Source organism: Apis florea, unplaced genomic scaffold, assembly GCF_048593485.1.
Source record: "Apis florea isolate Af1SG1 unplaced genomic scaffold, ASM4859348v1 contig_2835_pilon, whole genome shotgun sequence".
In the NCBI taxonomy this organism is placed as follows: domain Eukaryota; kingdom Metazoa; phylum Arthropoda; class Insecta; order Hymenoptera; family Apidae; genus Apis; species Apis florea.
This window is the reverse complement of record NW_028256652.1, coordinates 268,218-293,690: the sequence shown is the minus strand read 5'-3', so window position 1 is coordinate 293,690 and position 25,473 is coordinate 268,218. Positions and strand designations below refer to the sequence as shown.

General features: G+C 25.4%; 1 protein-coding gene across 11 annotated transcripts in view; it reads right to left on the bottom strand.

Moving 5' to 3' along the window:
- The window catches only part of ATP8B (ATPase phospholipid transporting 8B), a 62,984-nt gene that overhangs the window by 19,538 nt on the left and 17,973 nt on the right, over positions 1–25,473 (bottom strand). For 6 of the 11 annotated variants that reach the window (XM_086907140.1, XM_086907138.1, XM_086907141.1 and 3 more), the window contains exon 1: positions 2,737–3,379. Coding sequence is in view for 3 of the 11 variants with exons in the window: in XM_086907146.1 (XP_086763272.1) it covers positions 3,937–3,970 (34 nt within the window). In the remaining 8 variants the exon portion in view is untranslated. Of the gene's footprint in view, positions 1–2,736; positions 3,380–3,936; positions 4,803–16,350; positions 17,437–25,473 lie in introns of those variants that run through there. The other 5 variants (XM_086907148.1, XM_086907149.1, XM_086907146.1 and 2 more) reach the window with 4 other exon arrangements.

The window sequence follows — 25,473 nt, the reverse complement described above, 5'->3', positions numbered from 1 at the left end:
TGATAAAAAAAATAAATCGTATAATATAAAATATTAATTTTAATTCTATCTATAATATATAAATATAATAATTTAAAAAAGTGTTAAAATTATCAAATTCGAATCTCTAATATGTCTTGTATATAATAACCTATCATAATATATAAATTTGTAATGAAATTCTTTACGATTCGTTTTAGCAAGATTTACTTGAAATTTGCTTGAAAATATTCGTCATTTCAATGATAATGGAAAAGCTAGAAGAGATCTCGTTTCCACGCCCTTCTACTACGTTATTTCACTTCAGAAATAAACTGGAGTTCGAGAAGTCTCTCGCCAAATTATAAATTGGTTTTTGATAAATTAGAAATCGTCGATATACATGCAAATATATTATATTAAAAAGCAAGAAAAAAAATAAATAATAATAAAATTTCCATAGCTCTTTTTATTATCAAATATAAATATGTATATGTATATAATAAAACAAAAATTTTTATTTATTTTCATTTTCTCATTCTTTTTATCAAAAAAAAAAAAAAAAACTAATAATATATTTTATTATCGATTAAATATAATAAGATCTAAGATCTTAGCAATATAAAACTTTTCTAACAAATATAATTATATAATTTATGCTATATAAAATAACGCAGTTAAAATTTTAGTGAAAAATCATTTTGCAAATTTTTTAAATATTAGCTCTTATAAATAATTGATTTTAAATTCAACAAATGGCACTGATACAGCTAATTTTAATTATCGATATCAATGAAAATATCTGTTTAATTACATCTAGTTGCTGAAGTACCTAGATTTCGATATTCATTTCTTTCTTTGCAGATGATAAAAAAAAATGTTTTATTTGAAGAAAAAAAGGAATAGTAAACGTTAATGAGAATGAGAATGCAGACATTGCGTTGTTTAGAAAGTCACGGAAAGTCAAAAAGTAACGGAAAATAAAAGGGGACGCAATTCCAATAATAAATGTAAGGAGTTTCATGTCGTTATATGAGAAATTTTTATAGAATTTACTGTGTAAGTTCTTATAAGCATTGACACAGTATATAACAAGTTCAGCAAATTTCGAACTAAAAAATTGAAAAAAAGATATAAAAATTCGAGTTCTATTATATTGCAATTCTTCAAAATTATATTATTAATTATATTTTATAATTAATTATAATATATAATATATAATTATATATATATTTTGCAATGTCATTTTTATAATTTAATTGAAAAAGTTTTTTTCATGTGATTTATAATATATATTTATTGATTGAATATTATATGATTGTCAAAATTAATTAATATATTTATGGAAAAAAATTTAAATTAAAAATAATGTAATATTTATATTAATACATAGAAAATTTTATGAAATAATATATTTTAACAATATTAATTTCTAGTATTTTTATAGTATTACCGTTTCAAAATATATTTTTAATATCTTTTCTAACATACAATCATTATCATTATATTTATTCATATTTGTTTATTTAAGCAAATATGTGAAATAAATTAAAATATGTAAAATAATTATATTTATAATATTCATTTTACGTAATGATTTTTGCAATATTTATGCCAGTTTTTTAAATATAGTTATCAAATTAAAATAATGATTGTAATGATTCAATTTTTTTTTGAAATTTGCACAAAAGAAATGAAATACTACATAATTAAACAAATAATTCATAATATTAAAAAGGAAAATTACCATTCAATTTATACCATTAATATTATATCATTAATGATTGTAATATAATTTGTTAATAAAATATTTACTTCATCAAGCATTTCTACTTTTTATATTTTATAAACATTATGCATATATGAAATATATATAGTATAAAAATATATTAGATATAATTATATCACATTTAAATGTAAGATTTTTTAATTTATTTTTTTTTAATTTGAATTATGAGACATTTAAAAATAAAATAATTTTACTCTAATATCTTTATCGAAGTCAGTTTCAATACGTTGCAGAAAATAATAATAAAGTAAGGCATCATTCATAATCATCGACACCAATCTCAAGCATATCATTTACTGCTAAATTTACATTTGTTTAGAAAATTGCTAAATGGGCGCCGTCTCTAAAAGTGTTCATGCGATTCCAATTGTCTGTTAACTACACCCACTTCATTTCTTTTATATAAACCATCAATGAAATTTTAAGATAAATAAGTAATTAACATTATTTGAAAATAATTAATAAGTGTATTATTTAACAGCATGTTTTAAATACATTACATGTCATAAATAATCATTTAAATAATATCCTTATCTATTAAAAAATAGATTTAATAAAACCTATATGAGAAAAAATAATATAAATGTATAATATATATAAAAATTATATCAATATTTAATAATCCTAACATTATATATGTAGATAATATTCTATAATTTAATGTCTATTGACTAATATTTCAACAACATGTGTTCAACGTATAAATGTATGTATACATACATACATACATATATATATATATTTATCAGATGTTTTCTATCGTTGATCATTTTGACCGATTATCGGTATTATATTTGATAATAAAATGTCATCGACATATAACGTTTGATCATATCGATTCTTGGTTGTTTCGTTGATTTCGTAATATAATTGACGAAAATGAAACATATAGCAATAGTTTCCTAATTTTCTTTTTCAACATTAATAGATATAATCGTTTCTGCAGTAGTATATGACCTTCGTTTTTTTTTCTAAGGGAATCAGGTTACCTCGTTGTTTTCGCAGTTAATACAAGGGTACAAGCGGTCGAAGCGCCCGCGTCGACGAGGGCGACGTCGTTATAACGATCGTCGTTGATGAGAGAACATATCGAGGCCGTTCAGTAAATTTTAAAACAAAAGAGCTTTCATTTACTTCACGCATCGAAAAATATTCAAAACGCGTCCACGATAATCAATAGTTCGATAAAGATATTTCCTTCAAAATACGAGAACTAACCACATAGAAATTCACATCAGAATGTCGCACAATGTCGATGGTGACAGCGACGATTCGATTGAAGCACACGATATTGATATTATGATCCTTTTATGATTTTCACGGTAAACCGTTCAACCGGTGCGTATTGGACGAGTACCGTCTATCATTTCGACGATTGTCGAACATCGGCACCGGCATTCTATGTTTTTTAGCACTGTCAGCACTGTCGTCACTATAACCATCATTTCTAACACCTTTAAACGCGAATTATGTACCAATTATGGATTATTGATTATGAAATACAAGTATCGAAATTTACATGTCACACACCGCGTATATATCACGTTTCTCACGCACTGCACGAGGGTGTCGTTGCACGGCGGCGTGCTTTGCACTTTGAAAGGTACAACGAAGAGCCGAGTCGTCGAACGAAGTATTGTTCAATGATCGTCTAGAGACTTCAAGGCGTCGTCCCTTGACGGCGCCACAAGTCACCTCGCCGGTGGTGCCATGAATTTCAAGGCAACAACCACTGCGTATTATCGAGAAACATCCACCGTTTGGGGGTAAAGAGGATTACTACATTAACGATTGCCAAAATAAGTGAATCTTTAGCATTAATAGGGTTTAAACGTGAAACAGCAAATATTTATATCACAATATTTTCATTTGCCGCAATATGATTTAGATATCAAATACATTTTATAAAGGGAGTTATTAATCATTTGACAAATCTTAAATAATCATAAAATAATATTATTCGAAATTTCATGATAACAATTGTGTTGTATCATTTCAACAGTTACATCCAAGGTACATTTCTCAATAATACGTCGAAAACAAAATATTTATCAAAATACCGTTTAAAATGAAAATCATTGAATAAATATATATAAACTGATCATAATAATGTTATATCAGTAAGTGACATTACGAAAGTATTAATACAATTAATACTTATATACAGTTATAATTTAATAATTACTTACCTTGCATAGGACGCGTGGCAGCGCTGCGCGACATTGTTTGTGTGATCTATTAGGCTGCAGCTCAGAGTTAGGCGCTTTTGGACGGAGTCTATAGATATGTTTCACGTAAAAAGTGACGCCTGTTAAAAGTACTTTTTTGACTTTAAAACGCTTCGCGATTTGTATTATAAAAAATGCATCAAATTTACGGCACGATCGCCGTGGTGTAAAAACGAGAGTAAAAAATGATTTCTTGTCTCTGTTCCACGAATTTAATATCGTTGCGAACGTTTCTATGTTGTTTCTCGTCCTTAAAGCCGTCTTTGTCGAACCGGCAATCGTTTTCGGACACCAGTAGCAACTTTGACTTTTCGACGTTACGATTCTTCTGTTTTTAATCCGGATGTTTAACTTCCGCGAGCGTACAGGTTGATTATTATTATCGAGGACGTGGAGATAGAGAATCGGCAATTGTTTCAATTTACAGCAAAAAAGACGAGAGAAATTGAGGCACGTATAAGATAAAGATGACGCGTAGGCGGTCGTTTTCGTCGTACGGCGAGCATCAAGTAACGGATGTCTCGATATTCGACGAGAACGTTGAGGACGATATAGGGCAGAGTACGGTGCCCTTACGTTCAGGTCGGATATTCTGCAGCTAGATAATGATGACAGGATATCCGATGTGGGGGATACGGAGGGTCCTTTGGGGGTGGCGTCCATGTGGGGTGGATGGTCACCTCCTTTCTTTCCTCTCTCCTACGACCCACCTCCTCCTCCAGGACCTCCTCGTCAGGGTGCCCCAGCTTTTGGTGTCCGAAAACACCCTTTTTGTTCGTCGCCAAGTCTCACTTATCCCCTCCAACACTGAACTTTGCGAACACACACTGTAAAAAAAAAAAATTGTTAATTGATTACATATTTTGAAAATAATTTTTCTACTAAATGAAGATAATATAGAAAAAATTATAAGTTTATTTTAATTTATTTATTTTTATGTTATTTGATGGTTAAAAGAAAATATAGTTTATATGACATAGTTTAAAAAAGAATTACATAATTTATTAAGTTTAAAAAAAAATATAAGTTTTATAGAAATAATTAAGAATAATTTTGTATAAGAATAACATAACTAACATTATAATAAAATATTGATTATTAAAATAATATGCACTTTATATTTTTAACAAGAAAAATATGGTAAAATACGTATATAATGATAAATCATAATTTATAACAAATCTCACATGATGGACTTTGAATAATTAATTCGCTTTTGACGAAAAAAATTATAATTTGCAGTCAGATAATATTATTGTGCACCAATTGTCGTGTTTTCTTTGTTATTAAATGTGGCATTGGAAATATTTAAATGAATTGATCTAAAAATGATATGCGTTAAACATTTTTATCGTGGAATCTTTTTTCTATCATATGCTATGCTATTCATTAAATACTCTTATAAATATTTCATTAGTAGATGTTGTTTTAAAATTATTTTATAATCTTTTTGTGCAATAATTCTGTTTTTATTTAATTTTAATTCATTTTGATTAAAATAATTTATATCATAATTATATGAATAATATGAAGAAAATATAAAAAGAATAAAAATTTCTAAAAAATATATTATTCATTTTTGTGAAATTATTATTATTTACATAAATATATCAAACAAAGATTGTTATTGTACTCAACACAAAAACGAAAAAAACAGTTCAATTATTAAGACACTATAATATATGCATATAATGTACAGATATATAAATATACATAGATATGATGAAATAATGATAATGATAGTGATAGTGACTGATGAATTTTTAATAAGAAACAAAATTAATGACGTTAATAAAATACTTATTAATTATATCTTAACAAAAATACATAAAGTTATGTTCAAAGTACATAAACTTATATCATTCTTATCATTAATAGACTTTTAATTTTAAGTTTGTGGTATACATATAATATAAAAGAAGAAAGGCAATGGGTCAAAAGTACACACAGCTGATCCATAAGAAGTTGGAACCAACGAGTTTAACCAATCGAAGAAAAGTCGCAATTCTTATTCCATATGCATGTATCCTTGGATTTCAACAGTAAAGTTTTACATATCTGACGTGTCCCTATATAAAGCGGAATTATATTAAAAATGTAAGGAAATTTTTTTTCATGTACAAGTTTATTAAGAATCACAGTGAAAAACATGTCTATAATATATGTATTTTTACAACACTTTATACTAAATTATAAATTATAAGATTATAAATTAAAGTGAAATATTTTATAATAACTTCACTTAAAATTGTTGTCAATTATCTATCGATTCGATACCAATTGAAGGTTATGGTTTGTACCCGAAGAAAGTTTCGAAAAAATTAGTTTTTTCGTATGAAAAAATTAAACCGTATATTTAATAATCTAATATTGATTAATCTAGTTCCGACTAAATGCTAAATTCTTCATAATTCGATTCTCGTTCTACCTGATTCTTTTGAACGATATCGAAGCGAACGACGCGTGATTTGCTTGAAAATCATTCTGCTATATGGGTCATTAGTGATTAGACATCAGAAATCTGATTGATTGGAATCAACGTGTTGATAAGATATATATAATAATCAGCCGAATTATAGTAATTTTGAATATAAATTTTAAAACATTTGAATTCGAATCAAAGAGCTATAAGTAATAAATATATAACATCGTGTATAGCGCATCGTAGTATAATGGCAAGTAAAGCAAAGTTTGATAAATAAATCAACTATTAGATTCTAACTTTATTCTGCAATATATTTTTATTATTATGAATCATTTTTTTTTTCAAATTTGGATAAGGTAATTTAAATTATTTCATTGAAACAATATCATCGAAATTATATATCTTAAAATGTCGTTTGAATACCGACTTAAGATGTAATTTTAATATTAGAAATTACGCGATGACAGGGATATAATGTCAGTGAATCGCACTTTTTGCTATTAACAAAAGCAAAATTGTGCTTTTAACAGCAGTGACCGTCGACCTATATGGAGAGTTCGTCATTGACGGACATTTTTCATTCCTGGTGTATTCGTGACCCCGATAAACGATACGAAGAATTCTACAGGGCTTGCAACCCTATCGACGTACTGAAAGCAATGTTAATCGATCTTTAACTGCAGTCTTAGCTGGAAATTTCGAGATGCAAAATATTTATTATATTTCATAATGTCTTTTATGATAAGTTTCACAAACTTCACAAAAATATTTCACTTAAACTTAATGATCTTTTGACATAATTATTTTTTTGAAGGAAATAATGAATTGCATCGATTGATACATTAAAAATTGATCCTATTACGAAAAAGCTATTAACATCACATAATCTCTTTACATTGAACAATTTTTGTAAGAAATATTTTTTGAACGACAAATATTCTCTCGAATATTCCATATCATTTCCAGTTAAACGAATCACCTTGTATATACAGTTAGAAATCGAAGTTTACAAAGGTGGTCAAACAAAATTTCCTTCGAAAAATATCGAATCTATACGCTATTTTGGGTGATTTGTTTGATCTTCGTGTCACAGGTTGTTTGCAATGACGTTCAAAGGTTTTAGCTATCGGTATGAATGAGAGTTTAATGTATGCTTTATCCTCCCTGAGATGATAATTGAGTTAACGCCGTATACACTGTGTGCGGAATATAATCTGCAACTTGAGGCTTTGCGAGCGTTGCAACAGATTTTAGTTCGAGTTTAACTCTAAACGCAAGAAATTTATTTATAAGACTCTTTATTTTACATATAATATATATTTATTATATTACTAATATGAATAATTATAATCCGAATAATAAAATTTATTAATATTGTAAAAAAAGAAAAAAAAGAAAAACTTCAATTAAATGCATCAAATTTCGAGAAAATTACGTATATGAAACTATTTTAATTTTGATTTTAAAACAAATTGGCAGTTATATAAGGTGGCCACATATTAATTAGTAACGATCGTAATAAAGTTGGATCAATACCGAGACTCTTTTCTCGAATATTTAAAATCGCGTGTGATTTGATATTTTTGAGAGGATAATAACATCATTTTTAACTCAGTCTAATAATTTGTTTATGTAATACACTGAATAATAATAGTATAAAGAAATATTTTACTTTATTTCATAGAAAAAAAAATATATATACATTGAAATATCTATATAAACAATTAATGTTGTACATTTCTTCTTTGATAGAACGGAATATAAAAATTCATATAACGAACAATCAAGAAAAATATTCTGATGGCGTAACAGAATAATTGAATATTCGAATAGCACAACATTTCAAAGATAATAGAGATTTTTCTGCAACGTGTATTTTAAAGATAATACATTGCAATTATATACGTAACGTAAATTCCGCTGATTGAATGCAACATTAATATCCGACGATAATAAAAAGATGAATAACTTATGTTTATATAAATATATAATATATTTATATATATTATTTATTATATTTATTTATATATTATATAAATATATATAAATGATCATAAATCATAGTAATAACAATAAGAATAATATTAATCGAATATAATAATTATATTAAAGTAAAACAAATAGGGATCTCAAATATAATATCAGTGGTAAAAAAAAGATGTTGAGTATTGTATGATAAATTATTACATGATAAACTATATCGAGATTGGGATGAATAAAAAGTGACATAAAAGTGATTCGTATTTCTTTCTTATAGTGTCGACATGTAAATAATACACCATCTGCACGAGATATGAAGGTCACTAAAAGGTTAATTCAGATATAGCGTACGACATTGTTTTAGTTTATGCCAACGCTCAAAAAATCAATTTAATTCTGTTTCAACGTTCTCTATATTTTAAATCACTATATTTTAGTATATTCAGATTGTTGTAACGTGAATGAAAAAATATAATGTTAATGATACGAAATAATATTTTCTTTATGAATTATGAAATAATGAAAAATTTTTATCAATGAATTATAATGATAATAATTTCGTTAAAATAACAAGAATAAATTAAAGTTAATAACAGAGGAATCTAGAGTGAAAATAATAGAAGGAAAAATTAAAATTAATAAGATTAAATTTAAAATAGAGATTCTTATTTATTTATGTGCATTTAAATGCATGGATGTTAATTATCATATTAATATTTTAGTTCATGTAATTTTTAGTCCTCGTATATTAAAGTATATTTAGCAAAGTAAAACAAGTACATTGTACACAACAATCTATGTTATATAGTTTATCTATATATATATATACATTGTGTAAAACAAAAAGCTTTTCTATTTTATTACAGAATTTTCTTATATAATTGAATTAATATTATTAGTAAAGTATCATAAATTATGTATTATCAATATGCATCTATTACTAAACATATAATAAGTATTTTAACTTAATGTATTTATTTAAAATTAATTTTTTAACAGCAAAAAGTTTTTTGATTATTTCTTTAAAAATCTATTTTGGCAAGATTCATATAAAAGATTACAATAAAAGTTTGTGGCAATTATATATTTAGAAATATGTTGTTTTTTAATATTATTCTTCTAACAAATATACTATATAGATTGCTATTTCTATTTCTATAAATAAAAAGTGAGAAACGAATACCTATCAATTTAAAAATTAAATTATATTAAAGAAAAAAGACATATTAATATAAGACAATATAAGACAATTTCGAAAATCACAAATGTGTATTATTTGTTAATATTGAATAAAAAACAAATGAACAAGAATCCATTATTTCATGACATTATTTTGAAATATAAGATATTCAACTTTGATCATTTTTCTCCATATTTTAACTAACAAGAATAGTATACATGACAAGCTAGGCTAAATTGAATTTCTAATCTCATCAAGTAGATCAGAAATTGATGCTCTACTTCTTGTTCACTAATAGGTATAACTCAGCCAAACCTATTCACTTTCACAATTCAACTGTGGAAGTAGTATTAACCAATTTCTTTGTGGCCAGAAGAATTGTCTATTGAATCTTCTTAGTTAAATAATTTTCTATATTAAATGACAAAATTAAATTTATTCATTCTATTAGCTATTTTCTAATAGATATAAGTATAGTTGATTGTACATGTATTTAATTTTAATGTAGATAGAAATAGCATAATAGTAATTATATATGCAGAATGTCGCAAAAATATTGAAGATTCCTGAAGTAATATTATGGAGAAAAAAGAATATAAAGAGGGAAAACATAAAAACGAATAACAATTAATTATTTTATTTATTGTTCCTGAATAAGATATAATTTGATATAATTTTTTTTTCGAGAAAAAAATATTTTTTAACGAAACTAAATCTAATAGACGATATCTATCAATTTTCAAATTTTGAAGAAACGACTATCACATCTTAAAACAAACTACAATATTAAAAAATAAATAAAAAAACGAATAAAATAAAATAATTCTATTATTTTCTTTTTATACATCATATCATATCAATTATATCAACAATATCAACTAATCTAATATTAGTCATAGGAGAAAATAAGAAAATATAGCGAAAGTTTCTTCAAATTTCCCGTCATAATAGATGAGAAATCTCAATATTTGTCGTGAACGAGTCGTTAAAACAAATAAGTCGAAAAAAAATAGTATTATTCCTGTACGACACATCGTCACGACAAATGTTTGACGACGATAAGGAGCAAAGGTATCTCTCATGTCGCTGCAAATATCATAACGCGAAACATTTCATGTTATAAAACAGTCGAGATAACGAAATTCACGTTGTAATACTCGGTAAACGCTCTGTCATTGTTTATCGTTTCAAATGGTCACCAATAATTTGTATCCTTCTCGCATTAACTCGTTCTCCGCAATCCCAATCACTTCACCCTTTTTGTGTCCACGATAGAAACAATGTCATATTATGAATAATTTTTCACTATACGTTATATCTTTTCAATTTCTTTTTTCTCGTGTTTTTTTTTTTTTTATTATTACTTTCATGATCGTGTTATTAACTTTGAATCTCGATGATATCGCGTGAGGTTTTACGTTATCTTTCTTCGAGAAATTTCGAATATGCCTGTACAAATATCTTCTAATTGATCTTCTTGTAAACGATATTATATTTAGAATTGACGTAGTTATAATAATCTTTCGTTTAGAAAGTGATTTTTTTATCGGAAGAAAAAAAAATTATAACCAATTATATTATATTTTATTTGGAACAATTAAACCAATTAATTGTTATTCATATAGAACGAATAAAGTTCATTATTCAAAATATTCAAAACTTATCTAACAAATGAATGATAAATAATACCTAGTCGAAAGAATGAGAGGAAGAAGAATTGATAAATAAGAAAAAGAAGAGAATTTGATAAAGGAAAAGAATTAAAAATCCTCCTTCTCTTCTTTATCAATTCCTTTTCTTCTTTTATATATATTATATTCAGCAAACTTTCTTTAACATATTTATTTAGACTTGTTCGTGCTCAATCGGCGGTACATACCCAACACTATCATCGCGGTTTAACTACTCTACGCGTTTTGTGATTGACCAATGTTAATAATTCATTAACGAAATTTTTTTCAAAGGAAAATGTTGTTTAAAATTATTTCAGAAATCTCCAGTTAACTATTCCACATTTTGTGATATTTTATATCACGTAGTTAAGAAATATATATACATACTTATATATCAAATTCTTTTAATTGTTTTATATTATCACAAGAGCATAATATATCGAAATTTATCATTCTATTATCTACGTATCATAATATATAAAAAATTCAGTCTATTTCAATTTTTCAATGTATAAAAAATAAAAAATAGAATATAATTATTTATTTATTGCGTCTAAATTAACTTATTTTTCTTTTGATTTTCAGTTGTTGAACCAGGTTATAAATATAACAAATATGTGATAAATCAGTATGTTTTGCCATCTAATTTAATTAATCGCAAAATCGTCTCCTAACAATTATATAAACAACTAATACAACTACGATCATAATCTCGAGTTAATATTGCCCATTGATTGTGCAACTATTGATTGTTATGTATAGTTGCTGGTTGGAAGACGAATAATCTCAGGCCAAATTCAATATGGATCACGAATTTCGAATTTTTATTTTTGTTTTTCAATCTTTTCAAGAGGGAAACATATTTGATCGTGTGAACGTAAACATAGGATTATGATATGCTATTGAAAATATTTTTCAGACAATTGGAAAAAACAACGATTAGAAGAAATAAAAATAATGGAAAAATCGAATTACGAATATGCAAGGATAATAAAGAATGATGAAGTAAGAAAACGAGATTCTGGAAGATGTCTCTTGATGTTAGAATTTAATGATTCATTTCTTTTTGCATGATGGATGAATAACCATTCTAAATTTATCATTTAATAAAACGTTATTATTATGACTACCACTTGATATGAACAATACATTTCGTTTGAAACGATAGAAAGATTAGCTTATATTCATTGGAATGTATCTTGGTATTTCCAGTGATTAGACACGTAAATAGATAAAACTTTCATATTTTTTTCGTTCTTGACTTCGTTTGAAAAATCAGAATATTGATAGTTGAAATTGGTATAAGTTTGGATTCATATGAATCGAATTTTAATTTTAATCTTTTTATTGTGGATTTAAAATTATGAAAATTGACTTCAGATACAGCATAATTTTAGATTCTAATTAATCCAAATATTATTATATTTATTTGCTAAATGTAATTTAATGGAAAGAATTTAATGAAAAAATATAATAGTTGAAGTTTTATTTTTAAAACACAACAAGTGCAGAAAATGATACATCATGTTTGTAAAGAAAATGATATAAGAGATTAATAACAATAATAAAAGACTTAATAATGTTTAAAAAAATATAAAGATTTTTTTCATGTTGAAGATTATAAAAGAAGTAATTTTTGTTGAAAAAAGTTTCACCATTCCTGATAAACTCTCCAGATTTAGTAGATATATGAATTATGTATCTACGAATTATAGATTTTTTTTTAGAATTTTACTGATTTCATATGAAGGAATATGAATTGCAAATGAAGTAAATTCATAAGTATAATTTGAAAAATTGACTTGTAAAATTTTGTTCGTGTAGTTATACAAACTGTTATGCAAGACAATTTATTAGCTATACTGATTATTTACAATTTTTAACATGTAAAATGTCACTAGTAATATTAATTTATTGTTTGCTTTGGAAATGTTAGAGATAATAATAAAGATTATTTTTCAATTGTTTTGAGAATTCTAAATTTAATTTAGAAAGTGAAATCTGTAGTTAAATATATTTTATGAATAAAGATAATTATAATTAAATGAAAATAATAAATATATATAATATTCAAAAATATATATCATAATTTTATTTATATTTGATAAAAAAGCAATTATATAAAAATTTAGAAAATTAGTTTAGATAATTTATATTTTATAAATTGAATTAATTTCTTAATTTTAATGTGATCGTTTTTTTGAAAATGTATAAATAAAAGTATAACTGTTTGAATTAAACTGTATGGATAATTTTAGATAATATTTCATTCAATATTTGAATAAAATCTCTTCATTTATAAAAATTACTATAAATAATCTTATCTTATCGTTTTCTAGATAGAATTCTGAAGTATATCTTTGATTTTTACTATATAGTAAGTTTCATTCTTCGTATCATTGCAAACAAGGTATTTATTTAAATATATAAATTTTATATTAAAGTAATAATGAAACTATATTAATTTTACTGAGCTTAGGTAGTAGTACATTGAAAGCAAACGGAATATTAATAGAATATTTGGATAATAAAGAAATTTCAATTGAATCAGAAAAATTTAATTCGGTATATTTATAATTAATAAATGTTTAAAGTTAAAAAATTGTAAAACAAAAATATGCTTTGCCTTAACACCCAATGTTTTACGGATTTCATTGCGAAATGAAAGTATTCCCTCCGTATGACGGAAGCTCATTTGGAAAACACAGACTATACGCATGATGCATACATTCATGATATCACGATTGGCCGACTGCCAATCGTATCTATACACCGTCTACTTTTACTCGAGTTTATCGTATCTCTATCATGATCCACGATTCTGGTTTTATCGTTTTTTTCGAAATTTTTCGTTCCACTTCTCTTCCATAGTATTCAAAATAACTTAACGCGTTTTAAACGATAAATATTAAATTCAATTTAAATCCTCTTTTAATAAATATTTTTGGACACAAACACACTAAATAATATTCAGCAATGATTGATATTTATTTATACGAAATCATGGAAAGAATATAGTTATATCATTTATGATGATTTATGATTAAAAATTTTTAGAATCATTTTTTTTAATTTCATTAATTTTCTAGTAAAAAAATTTTGAAGTAAAGTATAAAGTAAAGTAAATATATGATACACCAAAGTATTTATATGTATTGATAAAATTATTCTACTGTAAAATCTTTATACATCTATAAAAATATTTTTAAAAATATCTATAAATTACGTATAAACTTTTAAATTTTTCTCGAATTTCATTCTATGATACAAATAACTCTCAAACGATCTGATATTTTAAAAAAAAAATTATTCGTACATTATCAAAGTTATAAATCGAAATATATATACGTCTATTTTTATTATTTATTTTTTTTTTGTTTAAACTTCGATCGTGTTTAAACTACATAATTTATAATGCAATGTTAGAATGTCGAATTCTTACTTCATCGAATTATAACTTTACAATTATGATACAAGAGGAATATAGGAATGAAAATAAATATCCTGTATTTAATCAGCCGGGTATCATATAGCTCAATACGAAACCGAGAAGCGCGATGTGTTAACGTTTCTTTCATCGATCGTACGTTACAATGAACTCTTTTTTAGTGTCTCTCAACCCCTCTGAGATATTGATCCTGACAAATTGTTAAGATTATCATATGATTCGCGAATGCTGTAAATTTATTTAATCGTTGGACAAGTAGTAAAAGAAACTAGGGCATTAAGAATAATTAATTGTTGGAAATATTATATTCGTGTCTGCGTGTGTGTTGGATTATTCATATGTTATTCTATATAATCTCATACATTATATTTCGTTCCACTTTTTTTCATTTAAAACATAAAATATATTCCTCCATATAGAAACTTAATTCAGTAGAAATTTATCAACGCAAACTTCTTATTATATTCTTGTTGTGTATGTGGGTTATTAAAATATGAAACTATAAGAAAATTATGAACACCTTTAAAGTTTGAAGCTTATCTACAACTATGTAACTTATAATCTTAAATGAGATTCGAACCGCAAACACTTAAGATAGCACGCAAATAAAATTATGAACATCAAGTAACCATTGCGGCTAAACTTGGTATATTACAAACTTTTTATCGACTTGTATATATATATTTTTTGTACTAATTGATGAGAGAGTTAAGAATATCAGTTTAGAATTTAGAAAATATTTCAAATAAAAAAATTCACGATATTTCTTATAAATTAATATTTATAAATATAAATACAAATATATAAAAATAATCATTATAATTACATAAAATATAATTAAAATGTCAAAAAATAAAAATAATACAATTAAATGTAGAATATCTTAAAGAAAACATAATATAAATAAAGTTTTATATTTAAATTTGAATTTGAATTAAATTTTAGTTAGGTTAAGTTGCGTTACGTAGTTTAAATTAGATTACTTAGGTTAAGATTTTTGAATTTTAAATCATAATTAAAATTTAAATTTTTAAATTGAAAAGTAATTTTAAGGATATAAAAAAATATAAGAAAGATTTATTAATATAAATTAATATTTGGCAATAAATAAATAAAAGTTTTAGACGAAAAGCGATACAAGTTAATTTAAGAAAATAAATACAATTAATAAATAAAATTAATACAAAATAATGTAAAATAGTTTATATAAAACTTCTATAGATAAATATTAAAATACAATTATACAAATTAATATCTAAAAGTTTAGAGAAAACTTTTTTAAATAAATATACCTTAATTCTTCCAATATTATATTCTTATATGTACGGCTAACCTCAAATATGTCATACGAATCTTGTAAAATCGAAATTTTTGTATGAATAATTTTTGTACGATAATTTGTTCAAAATTTTAAAGAAATATAAATTTGAAATATTATAACAATAAATAAAGTCAAAATAATCATAATGTAAATTAATATAATAAAATGTATGAAATATTATTCATAAAATAAATCTTAAAAAAATCTAAAATTATTACGACAGAAAGAATTAAAGATTTTTTTTTATATTCATCCCACGTATTTATGTAAAATGTAAAAATTATGCATTTGTAATCACTTTATTATTGAATTTCTGAATTATAATAATAATAAGGAACAATAAAATACCTTGAAGAGCACCGAAAATCATGTCTTCGCATAGTAGAAATCTCATTAAACAGCCTCGTTTTATCACCAAGAATAAAAATGTATATATATTTACAATTTTCAATTTATTCCACAAATTATTCCACGATTATGAAAATCGTTTTCTTTCGACACAGAAATATTGTTCGAACAAAATCATTTGAGAATTATGCATTTCTTGATCATTCATTGTTCAGTTAAGAAAACCATCTTTGCTCATTGATCAAAGATATCTAAGGCTTCGATTCGAAGCATTGTTCGTGTCTTATAATCGTAACAACGAATTGATCCCAGTGGGTCAAGGTTGTGAGAAATCCTTCGCAGCGATCGACCACCTTCGCTCAGATGGATTCAAGGTGTCGAGCGACAACGAAATCACTATATACTTTCGAAACCACGTTGTCGCAAAGAAACTTTCTTAAATAAATTCTATCAACAATTCTTAACGATGTTCGGCGTAAGGAATTTCGTTGATTTTTATCGAATTTTTTCGCGTAGAAACGATCAAAATAAAATACTCAAGTTCGACTACCATACAAAAAAAAACAACTTTCGAGGTTAGGTTGACCTTACGTTTCAACCAGTTCACGATCACTTAATTTATCTGTTTATCTTAATTCATATAAAAAGAAACGAATTACTTTGCATTGATTACATTCAAGTCATGTCTCACTGATGTTAAATATAACCACGAAGTTCGTTGAATATTCCCGCGAATTCACGAAAATTCAAACTTGAGAATTGCAGAAAGTTAATCACAAACACTCGATATCACGATATGAATTTTATTATTTTTTTTTTCTTTTCGTTTAATAAGTATATTATTAGTATATTAACGTAATAAAAAGAGAGGCACTTATTAAAATCGAGTAGGATTATTGACGGTTATTATGTTGTTAAGAAGAGAAAAAAATAAAATAAATATAGAAGAGGAACCTAAGGATGAAAACTCGCGCGTCACAATTCCGACTCTCGCGTGTTTCGTGTTTCACGAAAGAAAAGAAACGTTTCTAGCGTGTTCACCGATCGGAAAAACCGTCCGGTCGGAAGCTTACGCCATTCTCAACTGACGAGCAAAACGGCAAGGCGGCATTTCTCCATCGGTGTGCGCCTCGATCGAGGAAAAAGCTTCCTTCGAGTGGGGGAAACCACGCCGGTTTGCTGACAAGAAACGCAAAAGTTCACGCGACACACAATCTTTTTAATTGAAACTATTAGTTTTTTTCTCGTTTTTCTTTTATTTTATTTTAACTATAATTAATAATATTGTTTATTATATTATTAATTATTATTTATTATATTAGTCAAAAAATATCATGAAATTTTTTAAATACATTATTATCTTTTTTATCATTTATCTGTTTTATCATTTCTTGGAAAAAGAAAAAAAAATTTGTTTTAAAAATAAAACTTATTAATAGTACTTCAAAACTTCCTTTTAAAAATGTTATCTTTAGTCTTCATTTTTGTATACAATTTAAAAGTATAAGCAAATATGCAATGAATGAATGCTTATTTACAGAACTACTTCTGGCACTTTTTAAATATTATGTTCTACTTAATTTTAAAATATTTACAACTTCATAATTTAAATTATAGATAAATTTACAAGCAAAACAATGTTAAATGCAAAAAGAAAAGTAAATTTTTCGAATTTCAATTAATTTCATAATTAAAACTATGGAACAAACAGAATACTATTAAAATGATACTACCAAGTAATCGGTTAATTATTATTTGAATTTAAAATAACTCGCGTGAAAAAAAGTAAAAAGAATGAATAATCATGAATGACCTCGATAATCCAAGAACAAAGGCGTTTCGATTACGTTCTCCATGGGATTCCAAAAGCGTAATCGCAGCTACTTTCAGTCATGCTCAGTCAGCGACCTAATGAGGATGTGCTTCCGCGAAGAACTTGTGTTATTCTCGTACATAACGCATATTATGTTAAGTAGATTATATTTTGCAAATATCTGATCTTTAGAATTCTACGATCTATCCATTATCTATTGTCAATACAAATTTAATTTTAAAATTTTCCTCACTTATCATTTCTTGTTAAAATTGTTACAAATTAAAATTAAAAAAAAAAAACATCTATTATCTATAAATATATAATTGAGTAAGAGTGAATAAAATTATTCTAATAAGCAATTTCATAGAAGTTATAGAGGAATATAATATTTATTACTCACGATAATGTCATCATGTTAAAAATATTTCTATTATATTATATATGAAAAATATAAAAGATGCGATATTTACATGATTTTATTTATATTTACATAATATTTATATATATTATTTATTATAAAGCTGATAAAAAAATGAAATAATAATAAATAGATTCTCATTTAATAAAGCAACTGAACTGATACGAAACTGATAGTACATATGATTAATATAAAATTATATAAAATATTATATAAAATAAAGAAAAATGAAAAATATTATATAATAGGAAATATTTCTAGAAAATAAAGAATAGAATAAAAATATTATAAAAATAAATATTTATATATTTATATTTATATATAGTTTTATTATATTATACATTTGTATCAGAAAAAAGTGAAATTAGAACACGCATGAAGCTCAAAATACAGTTCAGGTAACAATAACTTGCAATTGCTTGTAGGCCCTTTCTAAACAAGACTGTTAATCGTACTACTGACATTTTACAAATGCCATGTTACGACATTTTCAAATACTTTTGTCCTAAATTGTTACAATATGTCAGCATTGTGTCGATAAACATATTCGTCGTCGAAAATCTCTTATGGTTGAAGGTAATAACCGTGTATCATGTAACGGCGAGAGGAGGAAGTAAGAAATGTCACATCACTCTGTGACAATGTCTCTAAAACTGGCATTATATGTGTGTTTCAAAATTATAAATATCATGCCAAGTTTCGATTTCGTTTTGAATGATTCAATGTAAGAAAGAAGGGGGGAATAGATACGGATAATATATTTAAATATATTATAAGTATTTTATTCACTTTTTTTTTCATAGATAACTTAAAGAATTTTTATATTTTAATAAAATATGAAATATTAACCATTTATAAAAATTATAATATTAGATGATAGAAAAAGATAAAGTTTTCTTTTATATTTCATTTTTAAATGAGAAAAACAAAAGTTCAAAAATAATTCTTACTGCTTTTTATTTATGTCAAACAAAAAATATATCAAATTGTTTCAGTGAAATAATTGCAAGTCGCTGAATATTAATTGTATTGAGAATAAAAGATGGTATAAAGCAAAATTATATTGTAAATAATTGATTGTCTATATTCTATCATTTATATTTAAACGATTAAAGTTTTAAAAAGATACACATGTTTAGGAGGATATAGAATATAAAATAATTGATGAATTACAATGGACAGATTTTTTTCTACGTCTTATCGGTATCACGTTTCGAGCAGGACTGTGATTAATCAATACTTCCGGTTGACAAGAATGGAGCAGTCTTCGTATTTCCGTTCTAAACCATATATTTCACAAAATTTATTCGTTAAATATTTATACAAATAGTTTATTACAATATTTTATATGTTATATAAAATCATATTCAATCTGTTAGTTTAAAATAAATTAAAAAAATGTTTTACAAGTCGTGTAATTTAAAATTCTATATTTTTCAGAAAATAAATATATTCGTTGTTGTTTTAATATCAATAATTTTTTTAAATTCAATACCAATTATTTGTGAAAAATACAAGTTATTCTATATATATATATATATAATTATATGTAACAATTATGTGATTTTCTCAGCAAAATTCAATTAATTATTATTACATAAATATATAGATAAAAAGAAATTTTATTTCATTACATTTCATATAAGTGTAAAATTTCTATTACAAAATAAACTTTGAATGTTCGTGCGAATTTATATTTTTATCATTATTTTTATGATTATTATAATCACAGAAAAGAAATTTTAAGAAATAAAAATTTGTTACACCCATCTAAATATTATAACAATATTTTATTTAGATTTTTTTACTTTTTTTTAATTTTATTTAATTTTATTATATACATTCAATACATTTTTTAATCTTTAAATTTTTCATAAATATTCATAATGTAATTACGAACTTAACATATAGTCTGAGATTCTAAAAGAAATTATTGATAAAATTTTTATGATACCTATTTTCTTTATGACTTCTTTTTTCAAGTTCATCCCCTTCTTAGATGTATTAATATGCACTCATAAAATTAAGAAGCATATGTGCCAATAAACTAAATTAATTAAATAATAACGTGATTATTATTGCGTGATTTAACGACAAAGTAGTTGAATAAGCCTACCATTTTGGTTATCGGTCTAACACGTGTGTTTTCACAGAAGATTTTATTGTCATAAATTATCATGAAGTAGAATCTTCCAGAAAAAAAAAAAAACAATCAGAAACATAAGAATGATTACATGATTTTTTCCTTTTTTTTTTTACATAATATTGACGCAGTGAATCTATTTGACGTCAAACGGTTCTTTTATATACTTTGCGACAAAATTTATGAGAAGAAACTGTTTCAAAAGCCTTGTGAATTTTATCTTTCTTATCATTATTTTCTCGAGTTTCGAATTGAGTTGAGTACGTTAATTAATGATTAAAATAAAATATTTTATATTACATTTTATAATTGTTATTCCTAAAAATTAATTAAATTAATTTTCAAATAATAAAATTGAATAATAATGTTAGATTAGATGTGAATTAGATTAGAATATGTAATTTTTTTAATTTGCACTCTGCATCTTTTGCGATGTTTTTTTTTCTACGTAAAACACAGAATATACGTTAAAATGAAATAGTACTTTAAAATTACACAACTTCTGAATGATATCAATTCCTAATTCCATTATTACTATCTTAATTATTAATCGTTGATTAATTAAACGAATTAATTCGAGAAACAGGTTCATCGAAATCTTTGAAATCATCTTTTCGCTTTCTATGTGATTAATTTTACATCAATTATACATATTCATCATCTTACAAATTCAGATTTTTATTGACAAATAATAAATACAAAATGGTAAACACTATGAATTAATCTTTTAAAATTGTTTACTATTGAAGAGATTAGGTATCATATTTGTCACATTATAAAACTAACATTTTGATATGGACGTAAATGATTTAAAAAATCAATTTAAAGATCATTTTATAACTATCTAAATTTTAATAGAGATAAAAATATAGATAAAGATATAATTGTTGTTTATTTTTTTATAGAAACCATTTATCTTGATTGATCACTTTATTTTCCTTGAATATTCTATCCTACTATTTGTTATAAGTATATAAATGAAATTTAGCATATAAAATGATATACGGACTCATATTTATACAAACTAAAAATTTGCAATTGTGTTATATTGTGATTTGTAAAAAAAAAAAAAAAAAACCACAATTGTCATGATAGAAATATTAAATAAAACAAAATTTTGTCTTGGAATTTTTTCCCTGTTCATCTAAATTCATTTAAAACAGAATAAATCACACATGATAAACAAATAAAGTAATATTTAATTTAATTAAAAATAAAAACTTTTCCTATCAGTGATCAAGGAACAATTTTCACACTTTTAAAATATAACGAAAACGTTAACATCGATTATTATCTTCTGATATTTATATCATCGAATAAATATTTTGAATGGCTTGGCTAATTATATCAAAAACCATCGTGATGACCGAAATTAAAAATAATATTTATGAATAACACGAGGAATCGGACCAAGAAGATCGCGTGACGAAGTAATGAAAAGGCGAAATGTGCTATCGTTCTGTGTGGCCCTCACTTCTGACTTTACGCCTGAGCTTACGTCAAGAATGGACACGCCAAACCCAATAATATATCATCACGAGACGACACGATTCGATTTTGTTCGTTTGTCACCGTAAAATTATTTCATTCAATCAAACGATGAAAATATGCACGATGATTTATCAAGTTACTACGAGAAACATTGATACATTGAGGAACTATTATTAAAATAGCTTGGTGACACACGATGAGGGATTGAAGAAATTTTCGATAATTTCTTTGAAACGCGACACACTTGAAGAAAATCATTAATAAAGAAATGTTTGACAATTTTGTCTGTTTTACGATCGTTTACTTAATTTCTTTGGGAATTTTAAAATACATGGGTGTTAAAAGAGTAATGTTGGAAAACCTAATAATAACGAACCGAACGCTTGACATATGTAACAATAAAGATTCAACCTAACCTTAAATTTTATTGAACGCCGTCCATTTGCGTAACAATGACGAAGCTGTTCATTTTGAAACCGGCTGGTTTGCAATAAAGATGTTCTGGAAAAATTTGATAATGTTATTTGGTATATAACGTATTGTTATTTTTTTTTCCCCCGGTTACAGAATATTTTCTACATACTCTTTTTTTTTTTCATTTTCACGCTTAATATTTTCACATCAAAAAATTATAACTTATAATAAGATAATTCTTTTATAATGTACGTAGAGTGGAAAAATAGATAATCCATTGTTTGAAGATAGATTTAAGTTAAACACGATTATATAATGAACAAAGCAATTCTTATTACGTTTCACTTCTTAGTTGCAGTTGCTAATTGATGCGAATACAGAAATTCATGTTTCCAAGTCCTTATGCATATGTAACAAGTATATAACGGTATGATTGCTGCGTAAGATTAAACAACATTCGAGAAATAACGAGTAACTACAATATATAAGATAACACACAGTACTATAAACTTCTAAGTTACTAAACCTAACCTAAATTATTCTACAAACAGGCTCGAACTCTATAAATGTTACGGATGTAAAATATTTCGAAATATCAAATCTCACGGAAATAATTCTTCGGAAAGAATCGTCTCGATTGACGAGAAAATAGTGTCAATCGTTGTTCAGAGCCGTAAATTGTTCCGATAAATAACTACGATTAAATAGATAATTAGATAACACGTGATAATACATGCTTTCACTTACTAAGCATCTTTTAAATTCCGAAAATTGAGATTCTTGATATTTTGAGTCCATCACTCGTTCTGAATTTTATATCGATCAATCCATTTCTTTAACATAAATTCAGATTGTACATATCTAATACAACAACGAGTCCAAATAAAAATTTGCAACTTCGCATCAATCAATATTGGTTTTGTTGCGATATAAGATTTCCGGTATAGATAATTCCGGTATAGATTTTTCGAAATCGAAGCCATCTTTTCTTCCCCTATGTATCAACAGCTGGCGTCTCTCTGTTTACATCATTTTTACATCCCGGGCTGTCAAACGGTTAATAAAACCGGTGGCAGGCTTAGATATGTATCTATTGTGCAAGCATGCATAATGGACGGCCTGTCTCTACCCCTTTTAGACGTTCATAATACACACCACGGCCTTGCAATGTGCGACACAGTCTCACTTTGACGCGCCTCTTTGCGAGATCGAAACGGACGCTCCTCTAATACGCGATTCACTAGTAAATTGTCCCTTAATTCCCGTGATAATTGTTCGAGGAAACGACACAGTATCGACTGGTCAATCGACGATACAGCCTGAACTAATCTCGCTTAGGATAGGATCACGTAGAAATGCTATCTTGGGAACGTTATTGAAACGATGATTGCCTGTTTTAAACTTGATCGAGAAACGAACGAATCTGGTCGATATTCATGGCTCTCCGCTTATAAACACCGATTAAAACACTTTCATCCCTGTATCCTATCCGAGAGAAATTGAGATAGAGCGAGAGACAAAAGTATTCGTATAGCTGGAAATAGATTGATGCAGAAAATTATGATGATGGACAAATTGGAAGTAAAGTAGGAGTATCATTAAGAATTGGAGAATTAGTATAATTATTCAACGAATAATGCATAAAGACCATTTTAAGTTTTCTAAAAAAAAAAAAAAAAAAAAAAATTGATTAAAAAATAATAACAAATTAAGAATCGAAAATATATTTTAATTCTTGCAGCGAAACATACTGTTTATATCATTTATCAATATATATTTTTTATTTTAATACACGATATATATTATCTTTGTACAATTATCAATTTTAAATTTTATTGGGAGCTTAATTGAAATTAACAGTAAACTTATATTGACCGTAACTTTTAGCTTTCTAAGATATTAAAAAAAATAAATATTTTTTAAAGATTAATAATCAAATTTCAATTTTAACCAATTTTATTATGCCTCACCTCTTATCTTTTCAAGTTTATGAATATCAACAATATCGATAATTTTATTAGCATGTTTATCATGGCTGGAATAAAAAAAAGTGAGCAAACGAATCCATTCGTTCGATATAAAATTGCAAGAAAGATTGAATGACAAGAAGGATTAAAGACGTAGGACAACATAGTATCGTTGTAACCGGAGCAATCCCCTATGGTGACCAAAAGGGTTGGGCCGGAGATAGAAAAGGGTGCGGTAGGCAATCATAGATACTGTTCCATTTAACTTAGCCAGTGTTTATTCCATTTAAGCGTGACCTAATCCCATGTTTCTCTATTAGTCCTCCACTCGTAAAAGATTATCAATGTGACGATAAGAAAATTGGAAATATGCATGATCTAACTTTTTAAAAATCTTTAGTCGTGAAAAGTAAACAATAAGATTAACATAAAATTCAACATCTTTACGCGTTCTTTCTGAACGAATAGATCTATGATGAATCTATGATCTATGACAAGTTGTAATGGATTATCGTTAAATATTAATTTATTGTATAAAGGTTGTGAAAAGGTTTTTTTTTAAAGTGAATTCCAATTAATTGTTATTTATTATGCAATAAAAAATAAAATATCGAACCAAGAAAATTTTATTACGTTAATAAGGAAACGAAAAAATAAATGATTAATAATTACATTGGAACGGCATTTTTTTCTCAATTATTAGTTTTTAAAAAATATAATATTATATTTTATAATCAAAAAATGTATGGATTAAAAATTTATAACAAAATATAAGATTGTATAAAAAGAAAATTGTATTTAAATTCATTCTCTTCTTATTTGCCCAGCTGAAATTGTTTATTCTCTAGATAAAATTACGTTACCGTGCAACCGT